Source organism: Phycodurus eques, chromosome 8 (genome assembly GCF_024500275.1).
Source record: "Phycodurus eques isolate BA_2022a chromosome 8, UOR_Pequ_1.1, whole genome shotgun sequence".
Lineage (NCBI taxonomy): Eukaryota > Metazoa > Chordata > Actinopteri > Syngnathiformes > Syngnathidae > Phycodurus > Phycodurus eques.
Window position 1 is genome coordinate 8,697,270 of NC_084532.1, and position 22,506 is coordinate 8,719,775.

The 22,506-nt window shown below is 41.2% G+C and overlaps 1 protein-coding gene across 1 annotated transcript; it reads left to right on the forward strand.

The window, feature by feature from the left end:
* Window positions 1-428: 428 nt before the first annotated feature.
* pgm1 (phosphoglucomutase 1) lies at window positions 429-16,391 on the forward strand. Its single transcript, XM_061684434.1, has 11 exons — window positions 429-773; window positions 7,768-7,930; window positions 8,102-8,245; window positions 8,401-8,526; window positions 9,041-9,231; window positions 12,121-12,275; window positions 12,369-12,484; window positions 12,580-12,715; window positions 14,053-14,236; window positions 14,383-14,517; window positions 15,672-16,391. Exons 1-11 carry the CDS (start codon window positions 528-530, stop codon window positions 15,759-15,761), a joined length of 1,686 nt encoding a protein of 561 aa, XP_061540418.1. The 5' UTR covers window positions 429-527; the 3' UTR covers window positions 15,762-16,391.
* Window positions 16,392-22,506: the final 6,115 nt, after the last annotated feature.

Genomic DNA, 22,506 nt, shown 5'->3' on the forward strand with positions numbered 1-22,506 from the left:
GTTGTTTTAGTCCGCAAGTTTTTTAATTAAAATGTATTTGTTCAGTTTTATTAAATGTATATTTTCTCAGTTGAGTTTTTTTGTAAATGATAACATGAAATGAAATAATGTTAAATATTTTCATATTGTTAAATAATTGGTTAGTTGATGTAAATTAATTTAAAAAATAATAAAATACAGAATGTGCATTTAATGAAACAATTGTTTAATTAATTAATTATTTATTTATAATAATAATTAATTAATTATAATTTAAAAAACTAATGTACATATTTTCACGTACACATATTTTTTTGGTGTGTGAACTGTGACCGCATAATTCTCAGCATTCAAACTGGAAAGTCAAGGAAGCGTAACTCGTATACATTGCAGCGCATAGAACTCTCATTGCTCTTGCCCTTTAAACCGAGGAGGGGGGCGTTGTTGTTGGCCAGCGTGTACGTGCGCCCCCGAGCCCCCCATCCCCCGACACACACAGCGGATCACACAGGACCATTGAAGGTGCTCTCCCGGCTAGGCTTGCCAAAATGGTGAAAGTCACGCAGGTGAAGACCAAGCCGTATACGGACCAGAAGCCCGGAACGAGCGGCCTGAGGAAGAGGGTGACTGTGTTCCAGCAGAACCAGCACTACGTGGAAAACTTCATTCAGAGCATTTTATCTGTCATCGAGCCTGCTGAGCGCCAGGCAGCCATTCTGGTGGTGGGGGGCGACGGCAGGTTCTTCATGAAAGACGCCATTCAGCTCATCGTTCAGATTGCAGCCGCCAACGGGGTCAGTAGGAGAACACGAACGTCCCCTTCCCCGACGAGCTCGTGTTAGCTTCCGCCTAGCAACCCAGGCTAACAGTCAAATTAGGTCTTATTTAAATGTCATGACTTTTACACGACATGGAAACGTTTTTCATATTTGACACAGCATTCAACAGTTTTGCTAACAGCTCAAGCAATGCACTTTGACTTGCACTGATCGGAGTAATGGTGCTCCGTTATTCAACTATAGTATATACAGTTGGTGCGGAAAGTGTTCAGAACCCCTTACAATTTTCACTTTTATATTGCAGCCATTTGCTAAAATCATTTTTATTTCCTTATTAATGTACACATGGTGGGTGACTGGTTAGCACATGTGCCTCACAGTTCTGATGATCGGGGTTCAAATCCCGGCCCAGGCTGTGTGGAGTTTGCATGTTCTCTCCGTATCTGCGTGGGTTTTCTTCGGGTACTCCGGTTTCCTCCCACATCCCAAAAATATGCGTGGTAGGTTGATTGAAAACTCTCAAATTGCCCGTAGGTGTGAATGTCCGAATGGTTGTTTGTTTCTATGTGCCCTGCAATTGACTGGCGACCAGTTCAGGGTGAAACCCGCCTCTCGCCCGAAGATAGCTGGGATAGGCTCCAGCACTCCCGCGACCCTTGTGAGGATAAGCGGCACAGAAAATGGATGGATGGATAATGTACACACAGCACCCCATGTTGACAGAAAAAAACGGAATTGGTGAATTTTTTACAGATTTATGGAAATATAAAAACTTAAATACCACGCAGCCATACGTTTTCAGACCCTTTGCTCAGTATTTAGTAGAAGCACCGTTTTGAGCTAATACAGCCATGAGTCTTTTTGGGAATGATGCAACAAGTTTTTCACACCTGGATTTGGTGTGAAAAATTTGGTGTGTATTTTCCTGCATGTGTCTCTTGTTAAATACGTGTGTCTCGTTATTTACAGCGTAATGCTTAAACACTGCGGAGCCATGAAGATTACAAAGCATGCTGGGAACATACAGTACACATAGACATTACTGTATATTCTACAGTTCTTTACCACATACCTTGCAGTAATATACTGTAAAGTGATTATACTTTAATTAAATAGTTTCCACTGCGTCATGGGATTTTGGTTGGCATTACACACTATAAACAGAGTTACCATATTTTATTAAATCAGTGTTTCATTCATTGTGGTGGTGATGAGTCCCTTCAGTAAAACAGGTGCTCGTTTGGCTTGCAGAAGAAGTTGGCCAAATTGAGCAATCACAACGAAGTACACCCTTGTATCTAATCCATCTGAGAAGTCACCAGGTAACAGTTAGCTTAGCTTCACTTAGCATTCAGCTCAACTGACTGTCACTCTATCGCACACAACCCACTGTCAGGGTTTTAATGAAAACAAAGTGTAACATACTGTAAATGTAGAGCGAGGCTTAAATAAGACACACATTCAACAAACTACAGGTAACATAAACACACAATCAATGTTACAGGAATCCTTATTTTTCATTAACCTTAAGGATGAATGTCTTTATTACAGCAACAGTTAAACATTTTTATAGCGCACTGCATGCATGCTAGGCGCCGCGCGGCTTCTGCTGCAAAATACAGTAACTCTCTGTGAGACATCAACCAAAATCCCATGATACAGTGTAAACTGCAATTACTGTATAATCACAAAGCATTTTACTGTATGGTATGTGGTAAATAACTGTAGAATCTACGGGAATGTCTAACAGTGCATTTCTCTGTTCAGTAGCTTCACTGTAATGAAGCTTCATTTATATGTAGAATAACTTTTAGTTTAGCTCACCCCATTTTCCTAAGTAGCTTGCCCAACACTGACAAGCGGTATAGGAAATCTATGGATGCAGTATGTTTACAGTATATGAAAGTAACGAGGACATAAAAGTGTAAATCTGTGGTCACAAATGTCCAAAGTTACACAAAGATGATAGTACTGAACTCCATTTTGACACCTGTGGTTTGTTAAGAAATGATGGGGTATGGAAATTGCATGTGTTTACTGAAGCAATCCACTCAATTTCCTGTAGCGCTGTAATAATTCGTTAAATTCAAACACTCAGTCAAATGTGCACTCACTTTACACTTCCGTCGGGAACGCCTGCAAAATCAAGTGAGATTTAATGCAACAGCTGTATCAGATATTTTACTTTTACAAAGATAGTATGTCTCTGTTTTGCATGTCAACATGGTATTATTTAAAAATAAATACGTTTATTCTTATGTGTTATATGTGATATATTTTTAAATGGTCTTTAACTATTGGATCATCCTCAATGTTTTATTTTTTATTTTTATTATACACCTCTTATATTGTTCACCAAAATATTTGCAACAATGCCTAGTGTGATGCAATGCAGTTGGACATCACTGCAACATTGCCAAAGTGGCACTAAACAGGCCCAAAAAATGTCATGGAAATTCGACACACCACAGACAAGAGTAATGTTAACAAGCCTGCCAAATTTGAATGAATACAATAAATTGCTAAGTATATAAAATCAGGTTTCAAAACTTAAAAATAAGGGCCACCTCTCAGCTTTCAGACCTGTGGGCGTGTTGAATGGATGCGGCAAAAATGAATCAAACATACTGAGGGGGTGACAGCTTATATGATGTAAAATCACGTTAGGAGGCTCAACTTCAAAATTGAATGGTTATTGTGGACTGTAAACACAAAAATAAGCACACAAGTCAACTTACCCTCGTTGTTGGTGACATGTCAGAGCCGAACATGGCACCTGACGACAGCAGCACGGTAGGAGGAAGCCCAGGTTGTTACACAGTCGGCACTGCCCAGTTCATTAGTATCAAATTACCCACAAAGTCATGTTGTCTCTGGTCGAAGTGGGTAGTAATGCATTACATTTACTCCGTTACATTTACTCAAATAACATTTTGGATACATTGTCAGAGTAGTTTGAATGCACCATACTTTTTACTTTTACTTGTATTTATGTTAAGAAGAATCGATACTTTTACTCCGTTACAATGATCAACATGCCACTCACTACTTTTATTTATCCATTTTTGCGTGCGCGATCGATTTGTAGACTTCATCTTCGACTTCCGCATAGGGAGCCATTGAGCCAATCCAACGCGATCCCTACTGTCATTTGACTTCAATTCACCAATCAGACGGCACAAGGCAGTCACATGACTGCACACAAAGCCTTCGCGGGCAAATCGAAAGATTAATTTTGGGGAAAAAACAGCTGTGCGAGTGTTTACAGACTCCGAAAAACAACAGTGTTATGATGCAGTGTAGTCTTGCAGATGTTTCTGTTGTTGTTTTGGCAGTGCATCTGGCAACATTAGCCCTATTTTTATCGTCATAAACCGTTTCTTTGGGGATACATGTCATGCTGTCATCTTAATCTCTCTCTTTCTCGCTCGCTTGTTTACGCACGTACACAAACACACTATCAATAAGTCTGTTCAGCAAACAGCTTCTTCATTCACTCATTGAAGTGAAAAAAACCAAATAATGTTTCTGTAGGGTCCAATGCATGTGTTGTTGGTTTCTGGGGATTAAAAATTGAAATGGTGGTAGATGTGTGTGAACTCCTATATATTATTAGTTTTTATTTCATTTGACGTTCATGCTCTGATTATTACTATTTTTTTTTTTAAGCAGAAGTTACTCCCCAATTACTCTTGTAGTTTTTTCACTGAGTACTTTATTACTTTTACTCAAGTAAATGTTTGGAGGACTACTTTTTAGTTTTACTCGAGTCATATTATTCTGAAGTAATAGTCCTCTTACTCGAGTACAATATTTGGCTACTCTACCCACCTCTCGTCTCTGGTGAAAGTTTACAAATCTATCTGTCGTAAAATGCGCACTGCAGAGTCGGGATGCGGTGTTGATGTTCGGCTCGCCATCTGCGTGTCTTGAAAAAGTCAGTCCATCACTGTTTTTTTTCCTCATTTTTTGGGAGCTTAAATAACGTCACCGAGCTTTTCTGTAAAACTTAGTCAACCAGCGAAGACACATTTTTGGGGTCTAGCCATTGTTAGCTTGTTGGTGGTAAATGGGCCTTGTTATGGAAGCTAAGCACAGCTAACTTAACACTGAGCAGCATAGCCAAACGAAACCGACGTCACTTTGTCCTTATACAGTGTGGGAGGGAACTCGCGCAATAAAGTATACGCCGCCGGGGATGTGTTTTAGCCCCGCCCACAAAATCAGGAACATTCAAATTCAAATGGTAAAAAAGATGCTGAAGCTGTTTAAGCTACAGTATATCTCAACAATTCCGCACTATATTATTATAAGTCTTCGCATATATTTTCAGCACTTCAAACATTTAATGTATTTAGAAGAAAAAAAAACAGGTATCAGAATCAGAATCATCTTTATTTGCCAAGTATGTACAAAAAACACACAAGGAATTTGTCTCCGGTAGTTGGAGCCGCTCTAGTACGACAACAGACAGTCAATTGACAGAGAACACTTTTGAGACATAAAGACATTGACAAAAGAAAAAGAAAGAGAGAAAAAAAAACAGTCACAGAGCAGTAAAGGGTTGCTAGTTATCTGGTAATGCCGGTACATTTTTAATTTTTTTTGACAATTGTGCAAAAAGATGCAGAGTCCTCTAGCACTTAGAGCAGTTCGAATGACTAATATTGCAATAGTCCGGTGCAATGACCATTGTGCAAAGGGCGACTTCAAGGAGTGTATGCGGTTTAAAGTGACGAGTAGTGCGATAGTCTGGGACAATGTTGGTTGTGCAAATGTTGCAGATACTCCTCAATCAGTGTGCAAATGGAGCAGATGCTACTCTGGCCAGTATATGCAAATAGTGCAGCGTGGCGAGACAACTACAGTGAGTGCACGGGTAATGTATAATTGGCCCCACAGAAATGTGACAATGAACTCAAGTCAAAAAATTGCCAGCATGTTGTTATGGAATTGTCGGTTAGCTGTTTTAGAAGTTGATTGCAAGACGGAAGAAGCTGTTGGAATGTCTGCTAGTTCTAGTTTGCATTGATCGGTAGCGCCTACTGTCAGGTTCAAGACACCTAAAACACTTGTAAAAAAAACAAGACAGACACCGAGGTAGTTCAGTTTTCAGACTTGCAAGGAGAAACGGACGAGAGTGTGTTCAGTTACAGTCTCGAAACCGCTCTGAGTCTCTCTGTCCGTCCCCTCTCTTTTTATTTCCTTTGGGCAGATCCTAGTTACACAGCTGTTGTTGCTATTAAGTTGGGGGAGCACATAGCATCATCATAAACAATCACATATATGACTCTCTGTGGAGATGTGTTCTTCCTCAAGGTTATTGCTCCAACCTTTGACCTCTGACCACAAAATGCTCCAGCCGCCATCTTTGGAAAGAGGGCACACGTTTGTTGTAACTCATGTGTTCAGCACATAACACTCTTTGTTTGTGGTCCAGATAGCAGAAGAGTTATAGCCTATTTATCAAGAAAGAGTAAACTCCTCTTCACAGACATCAACTTTTATGATACAACCAACATACTGCTAAATGCATGCTTTGAAAATACTATAAGAGTAAATATGGGATAACAATGTCCTTTTATTCTAACACCTACCTGAGGGAAGGAGCTGGAAGAGCTGGTGACCGGGATGCGGAGGGTCCGAGAGGATTTTGCACGCTCTTGTCTTAGTTCTGGCAGCGTGCAAGTCCTCAAGGGTGGGTAGGGGGTACCGACAATCCTTTCAGCAGTTTTGATTGTCCGTTGCAGTCGGAGTTTGTCCTTTTTTGTAGCAGCACCAAACCAGACTGTGATGGAAGAACACAGGACTGATTCGATGACCGCTGTGTAGAACTGCCTCAGCAGCTCCGGTGGCAGGCCGTGCTTTCTCAGAAGCCGGAGGAAGTACATCCTCTGCTGGACCATTTTGAGGACGGAGTTGATGTTGGTCGCCCACTTCAGGTCCTGAGAGACTGTAATTCCCAGGAACTTGAAGGTCTCGACGGTTGACACAAGGCAGCTGAACAACGTGAGGGGCAGCTGTGGCGAAGGATGCCTCCTGAAGTCCACGATCATCTCTACAGTCTTGAGCGTGTTCAGCTCCAGGTTGTGTCGGCCGCTCCGCTTCCTGTCGATATGCAGACTCGTCACCGTCCTTGGTGAGGGCGATGACAGTGGTGTCATCTGCAAACCTCAGGAGTTTGACAGTCTGGTGCGCTGAGGTGCAGTCGTTCGTGTCGAGAGAGAAGAGCAGCGGAGAGAGGGCACAACCTTGGGGCGTCCCAGTGCTGATGCTGCGTGTGGATGAGGTGGCCTCTGTCAGGTTCAAACAACCTAGAACATTTAATAAACAAGGAAGGAAGACAAGAGATGGTTTATATACTCGCGAGGAGAACGATTAGAGTTGTTCGCAGTTACAATCTACTACCGCTCTGAACACATTCTGTCGATTCCTCTCTTTTTAATTTCTTAGGGCGGTTCCTAGTTACACAGACGTTGCTGCTATCTTGAGATAAGGGCACACACAGCAGCAACGTAAAACAATCACATATATGGCTCATTGTGCAGATGCGTTCTTCATCACTGCTGATTGCTTCAACCTTTGACCTTCGACCGCAAAATGTTCCAGCCGCTATCTTTTGATGAGGGCACAGGGCAATACTAAAGAGCGCGTTACCGAGGCGACCACACTGGTAGGCGCCATCTTGCTTAGGGGCATTGTGACAATTGGTGCTTGTCTCTCCCAGAGCAGGTATCTGCTTCCTGCCACTTTAAATGTATACCTCTGATAGGGTACATCAGATCTGAGCATCTTCATATGGAAATTATAAAGCAGAATGAAAACACTTGAGTGTCAAGTGTTATATATGGACAATTACCTTATTATTGACAAATTTGATAAACCCTAACATATTTCTTATTTAGAAAAATGTCAACTATAATAAAATCCCCAATATTGAAGAATTATAATCAATTCCTAAAAAGACTGTCAGATATTTTATTATTAAGATTTGTTTCTCTTCCTGTAGATTGGTCACCTGGTGATTGGTCAGGATGGCATTATGTCCACCCCAGCCGTGTCCTGTGTGATCCGCAAGATAAAAGCCGTGGGCGGAATAATCCTCACAGCCAGTCACAACCCAGGGGGCCCAAACGGAGACTTTGGTATCAAGTACAACATCTCCAGTGGTGGTGAGTGAAGAACTAGAACAGCTGTAGCCTCAGCTGTAGTACACTTGACCCGACCCTGCATGCACTGAAAAATGAGGTATCCACTTCACTATTGGAGGCTTGTTGTTTGCAATTAGTCCAGAGATGGTAGTGTGAACACTTACCATCTTCTTTATCTTCCACTGTCTGCAGGGCCTGCTCCAGAGGACATTACAAACAAAATCTTTGAGATCAGCAAGGGCCTGCAGGAGTATCACATTTGCCCAGAGATCAAGGTGGACCTGTCGAAGATTGGCAAGCAGACCTTTGATGTGGAGAGTTTCAAGCCATTCATAGGTTTTTTCTTTAAATTATTTAGAGTGTGTGCTCAAAAACTAAATATGAGCTACAGTATGTGGTGTTTTTCATTTTGAAAAACACCACATACTGTAGCTGAAGATTTGAGAGTATCTGCAGCTTTCTTCCTCTGTGCTTTATCGTCTTTGTCCCAGTGGAGATCGTGGACTCTGTTGAGGCCTATGCAGATATGCTGAGGGGTATTTTTGACTTTGCCGCACTGAAGGAGCTTCTCTCTGGAGCCAATCACATTAATGTCCGCCTGGATGCAATGCATGGAGGTATAAAAAACAAAGAAGTTTGACTGAATTTTTGATTTCTTTTATTGTATCATCGATTTGTGCAGATGTATCTCATATTGTGGTGTTGTGTTGTGTCTTTTTTGTCCATCCATCCATCCATTTTGTGAGCCGCATCTCCTCACTAGGGTCGCGGGCGTGCTGTAGCCTATCCCAGCTATCATCGGGCTGGAGGCGGGGTACACCCTGAACTGGTTGCCAGCCAATCGCAGGGCACATACAAACAAACAACCATTCGCACTCACATTCACACCTACGGGCAATTTAGAGTCTCCAATTCATGCATGTTTATGGGAGTGCCCGGAGAAAACCCACGCAGGCACGGGGAGAACATGCAAACTCCACACAGGCGGGGCCGGGGATCGAACCCCGGACCTCAGAACTGTGAGGCAGACGCTCTAACCAGTCGTCCGGCGTGTCTTTTTTGTAATGTATATATATTTTAGAGAGTCACATGTCATAGAGATTTACATTTGCCAATCACTCTTTTTTTCAGTGGTTGGTCCTTATGTGAAGAAGATAGTGTGTGAGGAGTTGGGATCTCCAGCCAACTCTGCAGTCAACTGTGTCCCCAAGGAGGATTTTGGTGGGCACCACCCTGACCCAAACCTGACTTATGCCGCCGACCTGGTGAACGCCCTTAAAGGTGGAAAGTATGACTTTGGAGCCGCCTTCGATGGTGATGGTGTAAGTAAACTTTATTTTTCTTGGACAAGGATTTTACAACTGGAACACAAGACCCTAAAGAGCAAAGTTATGAAAGAACAGGTTGACACAATCAAGACTGTAAACTAGACTTGGAAAATGTCAGCTCTAAAGTGAATTTTCTCTCCTCCGTACTCTACAAGTTGTTTGCTTCTGGGTCAGTCAATCAATTTTTTCAAAGTTTTACCACATGTTTAATGAAAAAACAAAACTGAATTTGACTTTCTTGTAGTACGTTTGATTGACTGCCATGTTGGATGGACTTCATGGTTGAAGCGACACAAATCCAATGTTTTGCTTTTAGTGGCACAACTCCACATCATGCAGCATAATTGAAGCAACATGGAAACAGATGTAGTCACTGATGGTGTAGTGGTACACTCGCCTGACTTTGGTGCGGGCAGCGTGGGTTCAGTTCCCACTCAGTGACGGTGTGAATGTGAGTGCGAATGGTTGTCCGTGTCTATATGTGCCCTGCGACTGACTGGCGACCAGTTCAGGGTGTAGTCCGCCTTTAGCCCGAAGTCAGCTGGGATAGGCTCCAGCGCCCCGCGACCCTAACCAGGATAAGCGGTGTTGAAAATGTATGGAAAATGGATGGAAACAGATGTATCCGTTATCTACAAGGTCAAATTAGACTTTACACCGATCTGATCGGTTGGATCGGTATCGGCCCGATAATTAGCATTTTATGTTAATCGGCCGATCGGCTTTCATGTCATAATTCGCTGATCCGATCAATGACGTCATCGATCAGCTTCGCAAAAGACATTTACTCCGCGTCGCCATCGCGTATGAATCCAAAAGCTAGTTTATTTTTAGACTTGTCACGTGTCTTGTGGCGTAGTATTGTAACTATCTGATGGCCAATAAAGTTTTTTTCAATCTTGTCAGTGAAAAAACACGTCGTCAGTGTGGGACTATTTTGCGGCGTCTCAGACAAACAACATAAGTTATTTGAAGTCTGTGCACAACTGAAATACGTCGTGGGGAACGTCATCTAAATGCTTCAACACAACAAATTTGATCGGCACCTGAAGAATGTACACGGGGCGGAGTTGCTTGAAAGCAGCATGGGAAAAAAACTAAAAAAGGGAAAAGCCAAACGGATGCAAACTCCGGTCTGGACAACACCCGTCCATATAGCCAGGATAGTGAGAAAGTTAGAGTAAGCGTGTCATTAACAGTATTTGTTAAAGTAATTTAATTGCAATAAAGTAATTGCATTACAATAAGTTAGCACCCATTATTTCTGTCATCTTGTAATGTTGATTTGACCTAAACTTATGTCAGTGGCCAATCCTTGAATGTTTCCTAGAGGTCATTGATGTTTTAACTTTTGTCTAAAATGCTAGGGAATAATTCTGAAGACAGTATACAGTACACAAGTATATACAATAAATGAACAAGTCATGTAAATAGACACACTGCAGGTATTGTTTTTTTAAACTTGCTGATCGGTGATCGGCCCCGAAAATCCTGATCATGTAAAGCCTCGTGCAAATGCAGAGTAAACACACAGGTCGAATATAACAGTCATCGAAATACACTAAATGGTGACATCTGCCCAAACAACACAAATAAATAAAATAACACCAGCTGTAAATCTAAACAACAGCAAATGCAATATTTAATAAAATATGGTCTAAATATACTACATTAGAATGTTGATAATTAAATAAAGATATTAACTCCCGACGACTGCCAGTGGAGTCATGTCGAGGTTACTCGTTGCTAATCAATGCAGGGAAGCGTTAGTCCATTCCCACTAAACAGTATGTGATCTTTAATCATTTTATTATTTATTCATTATTGTTTATTTAATGCTGCGATTGCCTGGTGAACAGTTCAGGGTGCACCCCTGCCTCTCGCCCAGAGTTAGCTGGGATAGGCTCCAGCATGCCCGCGACCCTAGTGAGGATAAAATGGATGGATGGATGTTTACTTACGTGTTGGCACTGCCTGGTGTTGATGGTTGTGGACATTTTTCTTTGCAAAATGGGCATGTGTTTTGTTTGTGTAAGCACAGCCATATTGGATTGTGTGTAAGTTGTAATATTAAAACCGCAATTCCAAAGAAGTGGGGCGTTGTGTAAAATGTACACAAAAGCAATGCAATGATTTGCAAATCTGTTTCAGCAGTGGTGTAAGTTTGTTTTGGGGGGGGGGGGGGGGGGTTCCACAGTTTTAAATGCAATACTTAGTGTATTATGAGGGTCACAAGGACAACAATTATGTATAAAACAACTGCATAGAACAGTGCTTCTCAAAATGTGGTATGGGGCAGGCTCCCTCTGGTGGTACCTGAAAGAATCCAAATTAAATGTTCAAACTGCGTGTTGTTAGAGCGGTTTAAATTTGATTTTATTTTTTTTAAATACAGTTTAGTACTTTTAGTAAATATGTGTTTTTGTTTTAATCAGTTGGAACATTATCTTGTCTTTGTTCTGTATTCTATTGAATATAGGTTGAAAAGGATTTGCAAATCATTGTATTCTGCATTTATGTTTTACACAACGTCTCTACCTCACTGAAATTGTGGTTTGTTTTGTAAATATAAGATACATATATAGATCCAGTCTGGAAAAAAAATGGATATAGGCGTTAAATTTCCACTGGGCACCTGGATGTGCATTTGTAAATCCAGTTTAAGAAAGAGTGTGAGACAGGCTTGCATTAAATTTGGAATGGTTCTTTGGTTTGGATTTAGATTTTTTTTCTCAGAGGAAAGTTTGTGGTGTAGAAGAGAATGTTGGTTATTGTGTTCGTCATTATAATGGTCGTCACAACATATGTTTTTTAAAATGTGGCAAATGTTTGCTCTCTGGAGTTGGTGACCCTTGTATGTCTGTTCACCTTGTCCCCTCCCAGGACCGTAACATGGTCCTCGGCAAACATGGATTTTTCGTGAACCCATCAGACTCGGTGGCTGTTATCGCGGCCAACATTACCAGCATTCCGTACTTCCAAAAGACTGGTGTGAAGGGGCTGGCCCGCAGTATGCCCACTAGTGGAGCCCTGGACAAGTACAAATCTCAAAACCCCTAATTAAATATGCAAAAATAAATTATGAGCTGCCATCAATAATGCATCTATTGTTTTGTGTCAATCTGTTCTAGTGTGGCTAAAGCACTGCAAATGCAACTGTATGAGACTCCAACAGGCTGGAAGTTCTTTGGGAATTTGATGGATGCAGGAAAACTGTCTCTGTGTGGAGAGGAGAGCTTTGGCACTGGTAAGTAAAAAGTATACATTTAACACGGGACACTGAAATGAAAGGCTGAAAATACCCCTAAAAGCCCCACTCCACTCTTTCTGTCCAATAACCAGGCTCCGATCATATTCGGGAGAAGGACGGCCTGTGGGCAGTACTCACATGGTTGTCAATTTTAGCCAGTCGGAAACAGAGCGTGGAAGACATCATGAAGGCTCATTGGCAAAAGTTTGGCAGGAACTTCTTCACCAGGTAGAAGGAAATGTGACCACGTCCTACACCTGTGTTTCCACATTCTACTAACTGATGTCCTTGCTTCAGTTTGTTTTACTGTACAATGATATATTACTTCCCAAAAATGATAAAGGGTAACAATCCTAAATGTAACACCTATGGCGTGTTGTCTTCCCCCATTCTCAGTTTGACCCTTTTTGAACTCAAAATAGTCATTCTCCACCCAGAGTTTCAACCTAAAATCCTCCTTAATAGTTTTTACTTCACATTTTTTTCTTGAAAAAAACAAAACTTAATTCTTATAACGTTACACGTTATTTATTATTGTAACATTGCAACTTTTTTTTTTAATTTAGTTTTTTTAAGGTGGCACGGTGGACGACTGGTTAGAGCGTCTGCCTCACAGTTCTGAGGTCTGGGGTTCAATCCCCGACCCCGCCTGTGTGGAGTTTGCATGTTCTCCCCGTGCCTGCGTGGGTTTTCTCCGGGCACTCCGGTTTCCTCCCACATCCCAAAAACATGCATGCTAGGTTAATTGACAACTCTAAATTGCCCGGTGTGACTGTGAGTGTGAATGGTTGTTTGTTTGTATGTGCCCTGCGATTGGCTGGCAACCAGTTCAGGGTGTACCCCGCCTCCTGCCCGATGATAGTTGGGATAGGCTCCAGCACTCCCGCGGCCCTAGTGAGGAGAAGTGGAACGGAAGATGAATGAAAGAATGAATGAAATTAATAAAATATAACTGGACCATGTAACATGATTTGATCTTTTAAATTATGAAACGTTTTCCAATAAATGCTTTTACAATGACATCACAGTCAGTGAGTGGAAGTACAAACTGAACATAAAGGAAAGTGCGAACATTCAGATGAAGTTCTACTTATCCATGATTATTAAGAGCTTGAGGTTTCCTTTGGCTCCATTCCATGATTGTTTCTTCTTGCCTTCATTATTTCTCTTTGTCTCTCACTTGGCCTCTTACTCATCCTTGTCCAAGGTCTCTTTTACAAAACAGCAGTTATTGACATTGAAACCATAATCAAATGCAGGCCTTTAAAATAATATGTGGTAGTATTTTTAAAAAATGTCAAAGAAGGTTTATTTTTTAAGTTGTTGACATTACACAACACAATCCTTAAATTGCACAGCGATGTCATTTGATTAAATTGATTTCAGTGCTCTACTCCCTCTAGTGATATTAGTGAGAACTGTAGAATTAAACGCTTGCGTTCCTTTTCATTTCCTGTGTGAGTACTAAGTGATACATCATGTTTTAATGTGATACACCGATATCCTTTGCTCTACATTTTGAAATAGAAATATGGATTAACTCAACACGCAAACATTTCCTTCAGGTATGATTATGAGGAGGTCGAATCAGATGCTGCCAACAAAATGATCAAGGACCTGGAAACAGCAATGTTCAACCCATCCTTTGTGGGGAAGAAGTTCTCATCGGGTGATAAGACGTACGAGGTGGCAATTGCAGACAACTTTGCCTACACAGATGCTGTGGATGGAAGTGTTTCCAAAAACCAGGTTAGGGATCTGAGGAGGACTGCGATCTGAAAATTGTTGAGCGACCGGGATTGTCAGATGTTTTTTTAATCTTTTGAAAAATACATTCACCCCAGGATTGCATGAAATACTTGACTTATCCCCTCTTAACCTTCCTGTTCCCACAGGGTCTCAGGATTATATTCGCTGATGGTTCTCGGATTATTTTCCGTCTCAGCGGCACAGGCAGTGCAGGTGCAACCGTCAGGCTCTACATTGATAGCTATGAGAAGGACCCCCAGAAGATTTACCAGGACCCTCAGGTCAGAACTTTTAAGTTAATAGCAATGAGAGAGATCATCCATTCATTTTCTATACCGCTTGTCCTCATTCGGGTCGTGGGTGAGCTGGAGCCTATCCACCAGATTGGGTGAGAGGCAGGGTACACCCTGGACGGATCGCCAGCCAATCTCATGGCACGGCACATATAATACAAACAACCCTGACAATAATCTCCATATTACTCCGCTGGCCGTCGTCTGGAATTATTTTCCGTATTTGACGAAGATCATACTTAACAGTCTATATATGTGACAGCAGGTATTTTTTAGTTTATTTGTGATATTTGGAAAGACGCGGGAGTGTGCACATCATCGCTTTACATCCACGAAGTCAAAGTGGCAGATATCCGACATGTACAGACCACCACATTATGTACACTTACACAATCCATCCATCCATCCATCCATTTATTTTCTGTACCGCTTATCCTCACTAGGGTCGCGGGCGTGCTGGAATCTATCCCAGCTATCTTCGGCCGAGAGGCAGTGTACACGCTGAACTGGTTATCAGCCAATCGCAAACAACCATTGGCACTCACATTCACACCTAGAGCAATTTAGTCTTCAATTAAGCTACCGTGCATGTTTTTGGGATGTGGGAGGAAACCGGAGTACCCAGAGAAAACCCACGCAAGCACGGGGAAAACATGCAAACCCCACACAGGCGGGGCCAGATTTGAACCCGGGTCTTCAGAACTGTGAGGCAGATGTGCTAACCAGTCGGCCACCACTTGCACAATCTGGTCACTGAAATGTACAATCCACTTGTGTCCTGGAATGTATGCAAAATTGTGGGTGTCTACAACCACGCATTTCTCCTTTTATTACACTTTGGTTTATTTCAGAGTACATTTAATATCTGAAGCACTTTAACTCACTGTTACTCACATTATTGTATAATTTAGATCCGATCTACTTAGCCTATAGCACAATTTTGTTTCAGTGCAATTTAATGGAGCGTTTCCCAATCCAGTTCCCTGACCCCAAGCAAAGGGTTGGAGTTCATTGTTCAGATTGTCAGCAAAAATCATATGGTTCAGCCAGTATTGTTGTTGTGCACATGTGCAGTTTGTTTCTTTGGTGTAAGGCAAAAGTAAAGTCACATTTAGTGTGGGTGTGTTGTCTTCTCTGTGCAGGTGATGTTGGCGCCCTTGGTAGACATTGCCTTGAAGGTTTCACAACTTCATGAGAAGACTGGACGCAATGGCCCCACTGTGATCACATGAGTCCTCTGAAACACCTTTTCTCTTAGATCAGTCTTATGTATTTACAGTACTTTACTCATTGGCCAAACTAAAAATAAACTCGACAAAACACAGGACTAGGTTTACACTGCCATTATTTCAGTTATTGGTGTGCGGGATTTGTACTAAAAAAGGCAAAGTTGTTAATTGAACTGGCTTACAGAGACATGTTGACTTTAATTTCTAGAGGATTTCAAGAGTAAAAAGTGTATATAAGAAAATTCATGTCTAATGCATGATCTACTGTGTTGTCCAGTTTGCTCCCAAACACGGCGACAAACAACTATAAATGACTCAAAATGATAAAGTTGGGGTAAGTTCATCATTTCTAGTCTTTCACCTTGTTGGACCTGGTGGCTTCCTCCTTTGTTCTTCCAGACCAGCCACAACAATAAACCCCCAAAGAAAGCAATGTAACCTTAACACGATGCACTAAAAATATCTATTAAAAAATAAAGTAAAATTTATGGTCAATAATAATTGTAGTCCTGTTTTGAAATAGAATTACTATATCCTTCTACATTTGGGGTCGCAGATGATTTTCCCCACTCATGCAGACACATGGAAACATACTGTCCACTTTATTAGGTACACCTGCCCAAACTCATACGATCCATCCATCCGTCCATTTTCCAAACCGCTTACCCTCACTCGGGCACGTGGGTGTGCCTGAGAGGCGAGGAACACCCTGAACTGGTTGCCAGTCAATCGCAGTGTCATTGTTCTGGGTATATAATAATTTACTTTCCTCATCTTGTTTACAGTTAGTGATTTGTCTTTTGTTGTCTTCTTTACTCACTCCCCTCTAGAATCCTTGTTCTGTTTGACTGATCGACTCCGATTCTCGATAAATATCCATTAAAATACGAAGAAACCACAGCGGAAACTTAAAAACTCCACTCTGACACATAATAACTGTTCCGGCATAAAAGGGATACAGATCCTCCTTTCTGCTTGACCTAATAGCCGAACAAAAAAAAAAAGAGCGGGGGGAAAAAGATGCACAGCGTGCATGTAGCTCCTTATTGATGCGTTTTAAGCTAAATGATACAGCGCGGTATACTCTAGTTCAACAATACTACTACTAATGCAATCAGTATTTGATTTGCAGTTCTTGGACAATGGGATGGTCTATATAAGCCAGATAAATGTTGCAAGTAAAAAAAGACAGACCATTTGTGACCCAAATTGGTGTCAACTTGCACAAATGCCATATCTGGGCTAAAATTGGCTGTAATTTGGTTAATAGGAGTGTGGGTTAAAACTCAGGTGCAGCAGGAAGGCTGCATGTTTCTCTCTGAACATGACAGGGAAAATTGGCCTTAATCACAAATGGTATACTTTGCAACAATTTATGTCATACATGTCAGTGTGTCGTGCCTGCGATCATCAGTTCACTAATCCCCCGCAAAAGCGTCTGGGTTAGTTAGGTTAAAGTTCTTGAGCTGCGATTAGTCAATCAGGTTGTATTTTCTAGTGAGAGTTAGATGTATAATGTATTTAGCATTTCCTAGGATTTGTAAAAGTCGTTGCGACAACTGTTTAGAAGTGTTTCAACGTTGTAGTCCTATAGTCACAACCAGGGCATCACGATTGCATTGCACTAAGGTCTAGTAGTGGAATGCATAATGTGTTCCTCAATGTTGCTAATGGCCCACAGGCCGTATTTGGATCGGCTGTCATTATATCATGTAATCACAGAAAGGATTACATTTAGATGGTCTGGTCTGCTGCTATTAAAGGACCAAAATGGCTTTCTTGAGAGCTGGCGTGGCGCCATGTTTACAGAGGGACCCATTCAGTTCTTCAGAGAAAAGAGGGCAACTTGGCAGACAAATACGTCATTCTCAAACTACTAAATAAGGTTAGAAAATACAAAAGTTTCAAATTTCCGTGACAAATTGTGGTTGTGGTTCTCTCTTCGAAGCGCTTTTTACTGTATATGGCAGTTGTGATGCCCAACCTTTTCTATGCCCTGCACTGATAGAAAGTGTATTATAAGCTATAGTTTGCAATAGCGTAGAACTGTACTGTTCATACTAAAAGTTGAAACCGAAAACCGAAACTGGGAAGCCCAAGGCTGGAAGCCGAAAACAGAAACACCGAAAAAAATTAGCGGTCTATAAAACAAACTTTATTTGTAAGTGCTTTTCATACCAAAAAAAAAAAAAAAAAAGCGCTTTACATTAATGAAAATATAAAAATAAATCAAAGCCTGCCAATTATCAATTATAACACTAGGCCAATTATTAGTAAAATTGCATTTATGGCAACGACTGCGGAGCTGCCAACTTATAGAAATTCACTTCCAGAACAATTTGAATTTCCATACTTTTAAAAATTATGTGAAGAACATTAACGCGGGACAGTTATTGCAGTATATTATGTATTACGTATACTGCTCAATTTCACAACATAATTACTCTATAACCATAATCGTTAATACATTCTAGCTTCAGTATTTGTTGTTTTAAAGTATTAATTCCATCAACATGGTGGGCGCATTTGCAGCCAAACGTCTTCTCTTGCATGCTCTTTTTGTATTTCCTGTATCCACTATTGCTGCTGAAATGATGCAAATTTCCCCATTGTGGGACTAATGAAGGTTATCTTATGTCACAAAGATTTATGATATTAATGTACTTTGAAATTATCGGTTAATTTTCTGAAGTGACGTAGCGGCAGTGGCGTACTAATTCGTGTCCGGTTTCCGGTCCCTTTTATGGCTGTTTAGCGCCGTTATTTACAGAATTTTCCTCTATAAACACGTACTAACTTGCCTGCTAACAGTCCACACTCGAGCAGCGGAAAGCAGCGAATGTACCACTACACCGTCAGTGACTTATAGTAGTTTGAATGTGTGTGTTGCTTAACATTATATGTGTTATTTAACATTCATGCTTATTTCACATTTGTTTGATTTATAGCACCGGGCACTGTGTCATTATTAAACCGTGCGTGTGGGGTATGTGTAATAAGTCAGTTCTACTGGATAGTCGACAAAGCTCTACAATGCTTTGCTTGTTAATAGTAATTAGGTTAGAAAAAAAGATTATTTACTCTGATGTGTACACAGTCGCGTGCCGGCCCTCAGTGATCATCATGTGATATGGTATTTCAGTGGTTTTATTTCGGTGAAAGTAGTCTTTTAGTCCGAAACCGAAATTGCACTTACAGAAAGCCTTTAAAAAGCAAACACTTGTCACGTCATCCATCCAAACTCTTACCTAAGGCCTTAGAGACATTAGTGATGCAATCAATATAGCATTGAGCTGGGGGGGAAACATGAATAAGGGGAAATGAATCTGCAAGTGCTTACCTCATGTGGCTGTCTTCATTCTTCAGCGATGCATTTCAACAAGCCATTTTAACAAAACGAGCCTACTAAAATGTATTATTACCACTATTTTCACTCTTTATTATCTTAAAAAAACTTTCGGTCTCCGTGTCGCACTCCGTCACTTTTCTCCGGTGAGGTTTCTCCCAAACAAGTCTGGTCTCACTTTGCCCATTGCCTGACAACTTGACACAGAGGATACAGTATGTTACTGTATATAAAAAGCATGTGGGCAAAAATGTTCAATCGCAGAGAGCTGAGGTCGCCGTTATATACTGTACTCCAGAGCACTAGTGGCTAGACTAGTCAAATATTGTACTTGAGTACTGCTACTTTAAAATAATATGACTCAAGTAAAAGTTACTTCAGTAAATGGAGTAAATGTAACACGTCACTACCCACCTCGAAAATGGATGGATGGATTGATGAGAGAGAAAATGTTGTTGCTACCATTTCTTTATCCTGATCATTTTCCTGCACATGTGCCTGTGGCGGGTGGCTCTTTCTGACCTTGTGACACACCTGTGTGCCATTAAATCAGCACTGAGTCCCAGATGGACACTCCTGCCTTCCATTAACCCTTCAACCAGTTGTATTAGCAGAGGTCCAAGTCACAAGTCTCATATTATTATTTTTTTTGTTTATTGCACATTTCACCGTGACAACACACATTTTCCAGGTGGCAGCAGGCGTGGCATTCTTCCACGGCACCACCAGTAAACAAACTCTTCCTTTCATGTGATTAGACCAAAGCAGAGTGATGACGAAACCAGGCTAAATCTCTTGAATGATGATGTTACCCGCCTTCTTTACCACCTTAGTTTAAGTGTGTGACGTGTCAGTCAAAATGAACTTGGAAGGTAAACCAATGCTGGCATACATTTTTATTTCAACAGGTAATTTGATTAAAAAAAAAAAAAAAAAACAGATGTGGTAGAAATGTAGTTATACTTTAAATGATCATTGAGGGACTGGCGATAGCAATAACTGAAACCCTTTAACCTCGGTCCTGGTAGAAGTATCCTAAAGGCTAGCGTACTGCTGTGATTTATGAAAGAGCCTAGCCTACTGTATGACTGTGTGGTTCTTTTGGTGACAGATGCTGTTTGTCTTGCAATGGCTGTGGTCAAGTGGGAGGAAAAACTGTGAGAACTCTTGGATTTGATAACTGCTTGACCCGCCTTTGGCAACAATAACCTCAACCAAACATTTTCTTTAGTTACAGATCAGACGTGCACAGCGATCAGCGCGATCGACTTCCGTCTTTAGTTTCTTAGTTTGTCAGATCTGGAGCACAATTGGTTTGGCAATGGATCAATGGCGGTAACAAAATCCCTACCAACATATTTCCACTAAGCAGCACTGTGTTTGTTGCCTGTAAAATGTTCCCATGAGTGGTATGTTTATACAAAGTCCAGAAAATGGAATATCTGCTCCTAGTTGCATGTCGATCTGTCTTGGAGGGTGGGATCAAGCAGTAACTGTTACCTCACAGTTTTCACTACATACTGAGTTGGAATACAAGTGAACAATGACGTGACATTAACAAAATAATGAGGTTTCATTTTTGTCCAGATTTTGCTCACTGACCTTGTCAACCAAGTCCAACGAGTTTTGAATGTGATGTGGTGTTTGATAAACAAAGGTGCGAAGATATCTTCCATTTCTTTGTGTATTTTTTAAGGACCATAAATGCCAGGGATGGTGTCTTGTGGAGTTAGCCCATAATAAAGTAGAAGATTGATGGTTCCTGCCTTCTGTAATGTCAGTGATGCAACTATTGTACCCTGGTTGGGTCTCTTTTCAGTCTTTTCATGTGTTGGCATCAATCATACGAAAGACCGGAAAAGGCTGATGTTTCCTGACATCTGAAAGTGAAGTGATTGTTGCAGCAAAATGCCAAACAGCCACGGGGACAGGAAAATGTACTTGGGCAAAACTCGTGCTCGGGGACTGAAGACTGAGGGTATTTCCAAGAGAACGACGAATCAGGAGGCTCAAGGGCAGACAGGGTTGGCAACAAGGATCAATCCACAGAAAAGTGATGAAGAGTCAATTTGACCATGAGTCAGTGACCAGGAGTGCCTTAAATAGGTGGCGGTGGCTGACTGGCAGAATGCGGCTTTGAGTCGAAAAACACTGGGAGAGTGTACTACTGGGTTCATTTGATCAATACCACATCTTTTAAAAAAGGCAGAGACGAATGGCAAAATAATAATAATAATCATCAAATCCTGTATTGCACCAAAGTGAACGGAAAATTGGGATCCTGGTGGAAACGAGGCTGAATGTCCAAACCTCGGGGAGCGAACTTCTGGAGAATGTTAGGTGGTCCGCTGACAGCAGGGCTTCACCACGCGCCTCTCACTATCAGGATTTGATGGCTGGTGCAGTCGACATGGACACCCGGGATGCACACGGCCACACGGGCACATGCAAACTCTTTCTTGCTTCCAGTGGGGTCATCATGTGCTGAAATTGGCGGACTGTTATTTTCATGTCCAACTGCCTTGGTTTGGTTTTAACCAACAGTTTTTGGCTACTTTTAACTGCCCGCTGCTTTGTATACCAAACAACGATCGTATTGTTAATTCCCCCGACCATGGAGGAGGTATAGAAGGGCCAGAGAAACTGCAAACTTTCCGAATGTTGACTTCTTTCGTTTGTTATTACAACAATGTCTAAGTGAAAATAAACTCTGGTTTTATTTCAAGTGATACCAATTAAGACACACCCCTTACACGATCTCAAAATCAGCAGGAAGCCTGGGCTGAGTCATCTCCATACTCTGGTTAACAACATCTCTCCAGGGATGATTTTGCAAGTCGATGGAAGGGAGGAAGTGAAGTTAGATTTGGATTAGATACACAAAAGAGACTTGTCGCTCTGCTCCGAGACTTGACTTGGACCAGCAATAATAACAGTGAAGCTCTTGGACATGGACAATATCATCAAATAATTCTATTTTAGGGACTTTTCATCTTCATTTTTCCCCCTCTGAGGGTAATGACAAAGCCAAAAGATATTCAGAGAGGAAAATATTCTAACATGAAGCGGTTAGTGTCATTAACGGTCCAAGTCCAGTCGCGTGGACACCAAACGGGTACCAATCTTTTCCTTTTATCTTCTCCATCTGTGCAGCCACATGCAAAGTCAAAGTATGTGCCACAAATGAATTCAGTAAAACGAAACAAGGGGTGTGTGCGCGCCTTTGTGTACAAGTGTAATTGGTTGAAAATAAATTGTCTTTAATTTGCCTTGAGCTTTCTTTCATCTTTCTTAGTCCATGTGCAATCAGTTCAAGTTCACTGGGTTAAATATTTGGATATGGTTTCGATAGTTTTATATGTAGGTAATTGTATCCAACCCGGATGCACTGGATTTATTTTT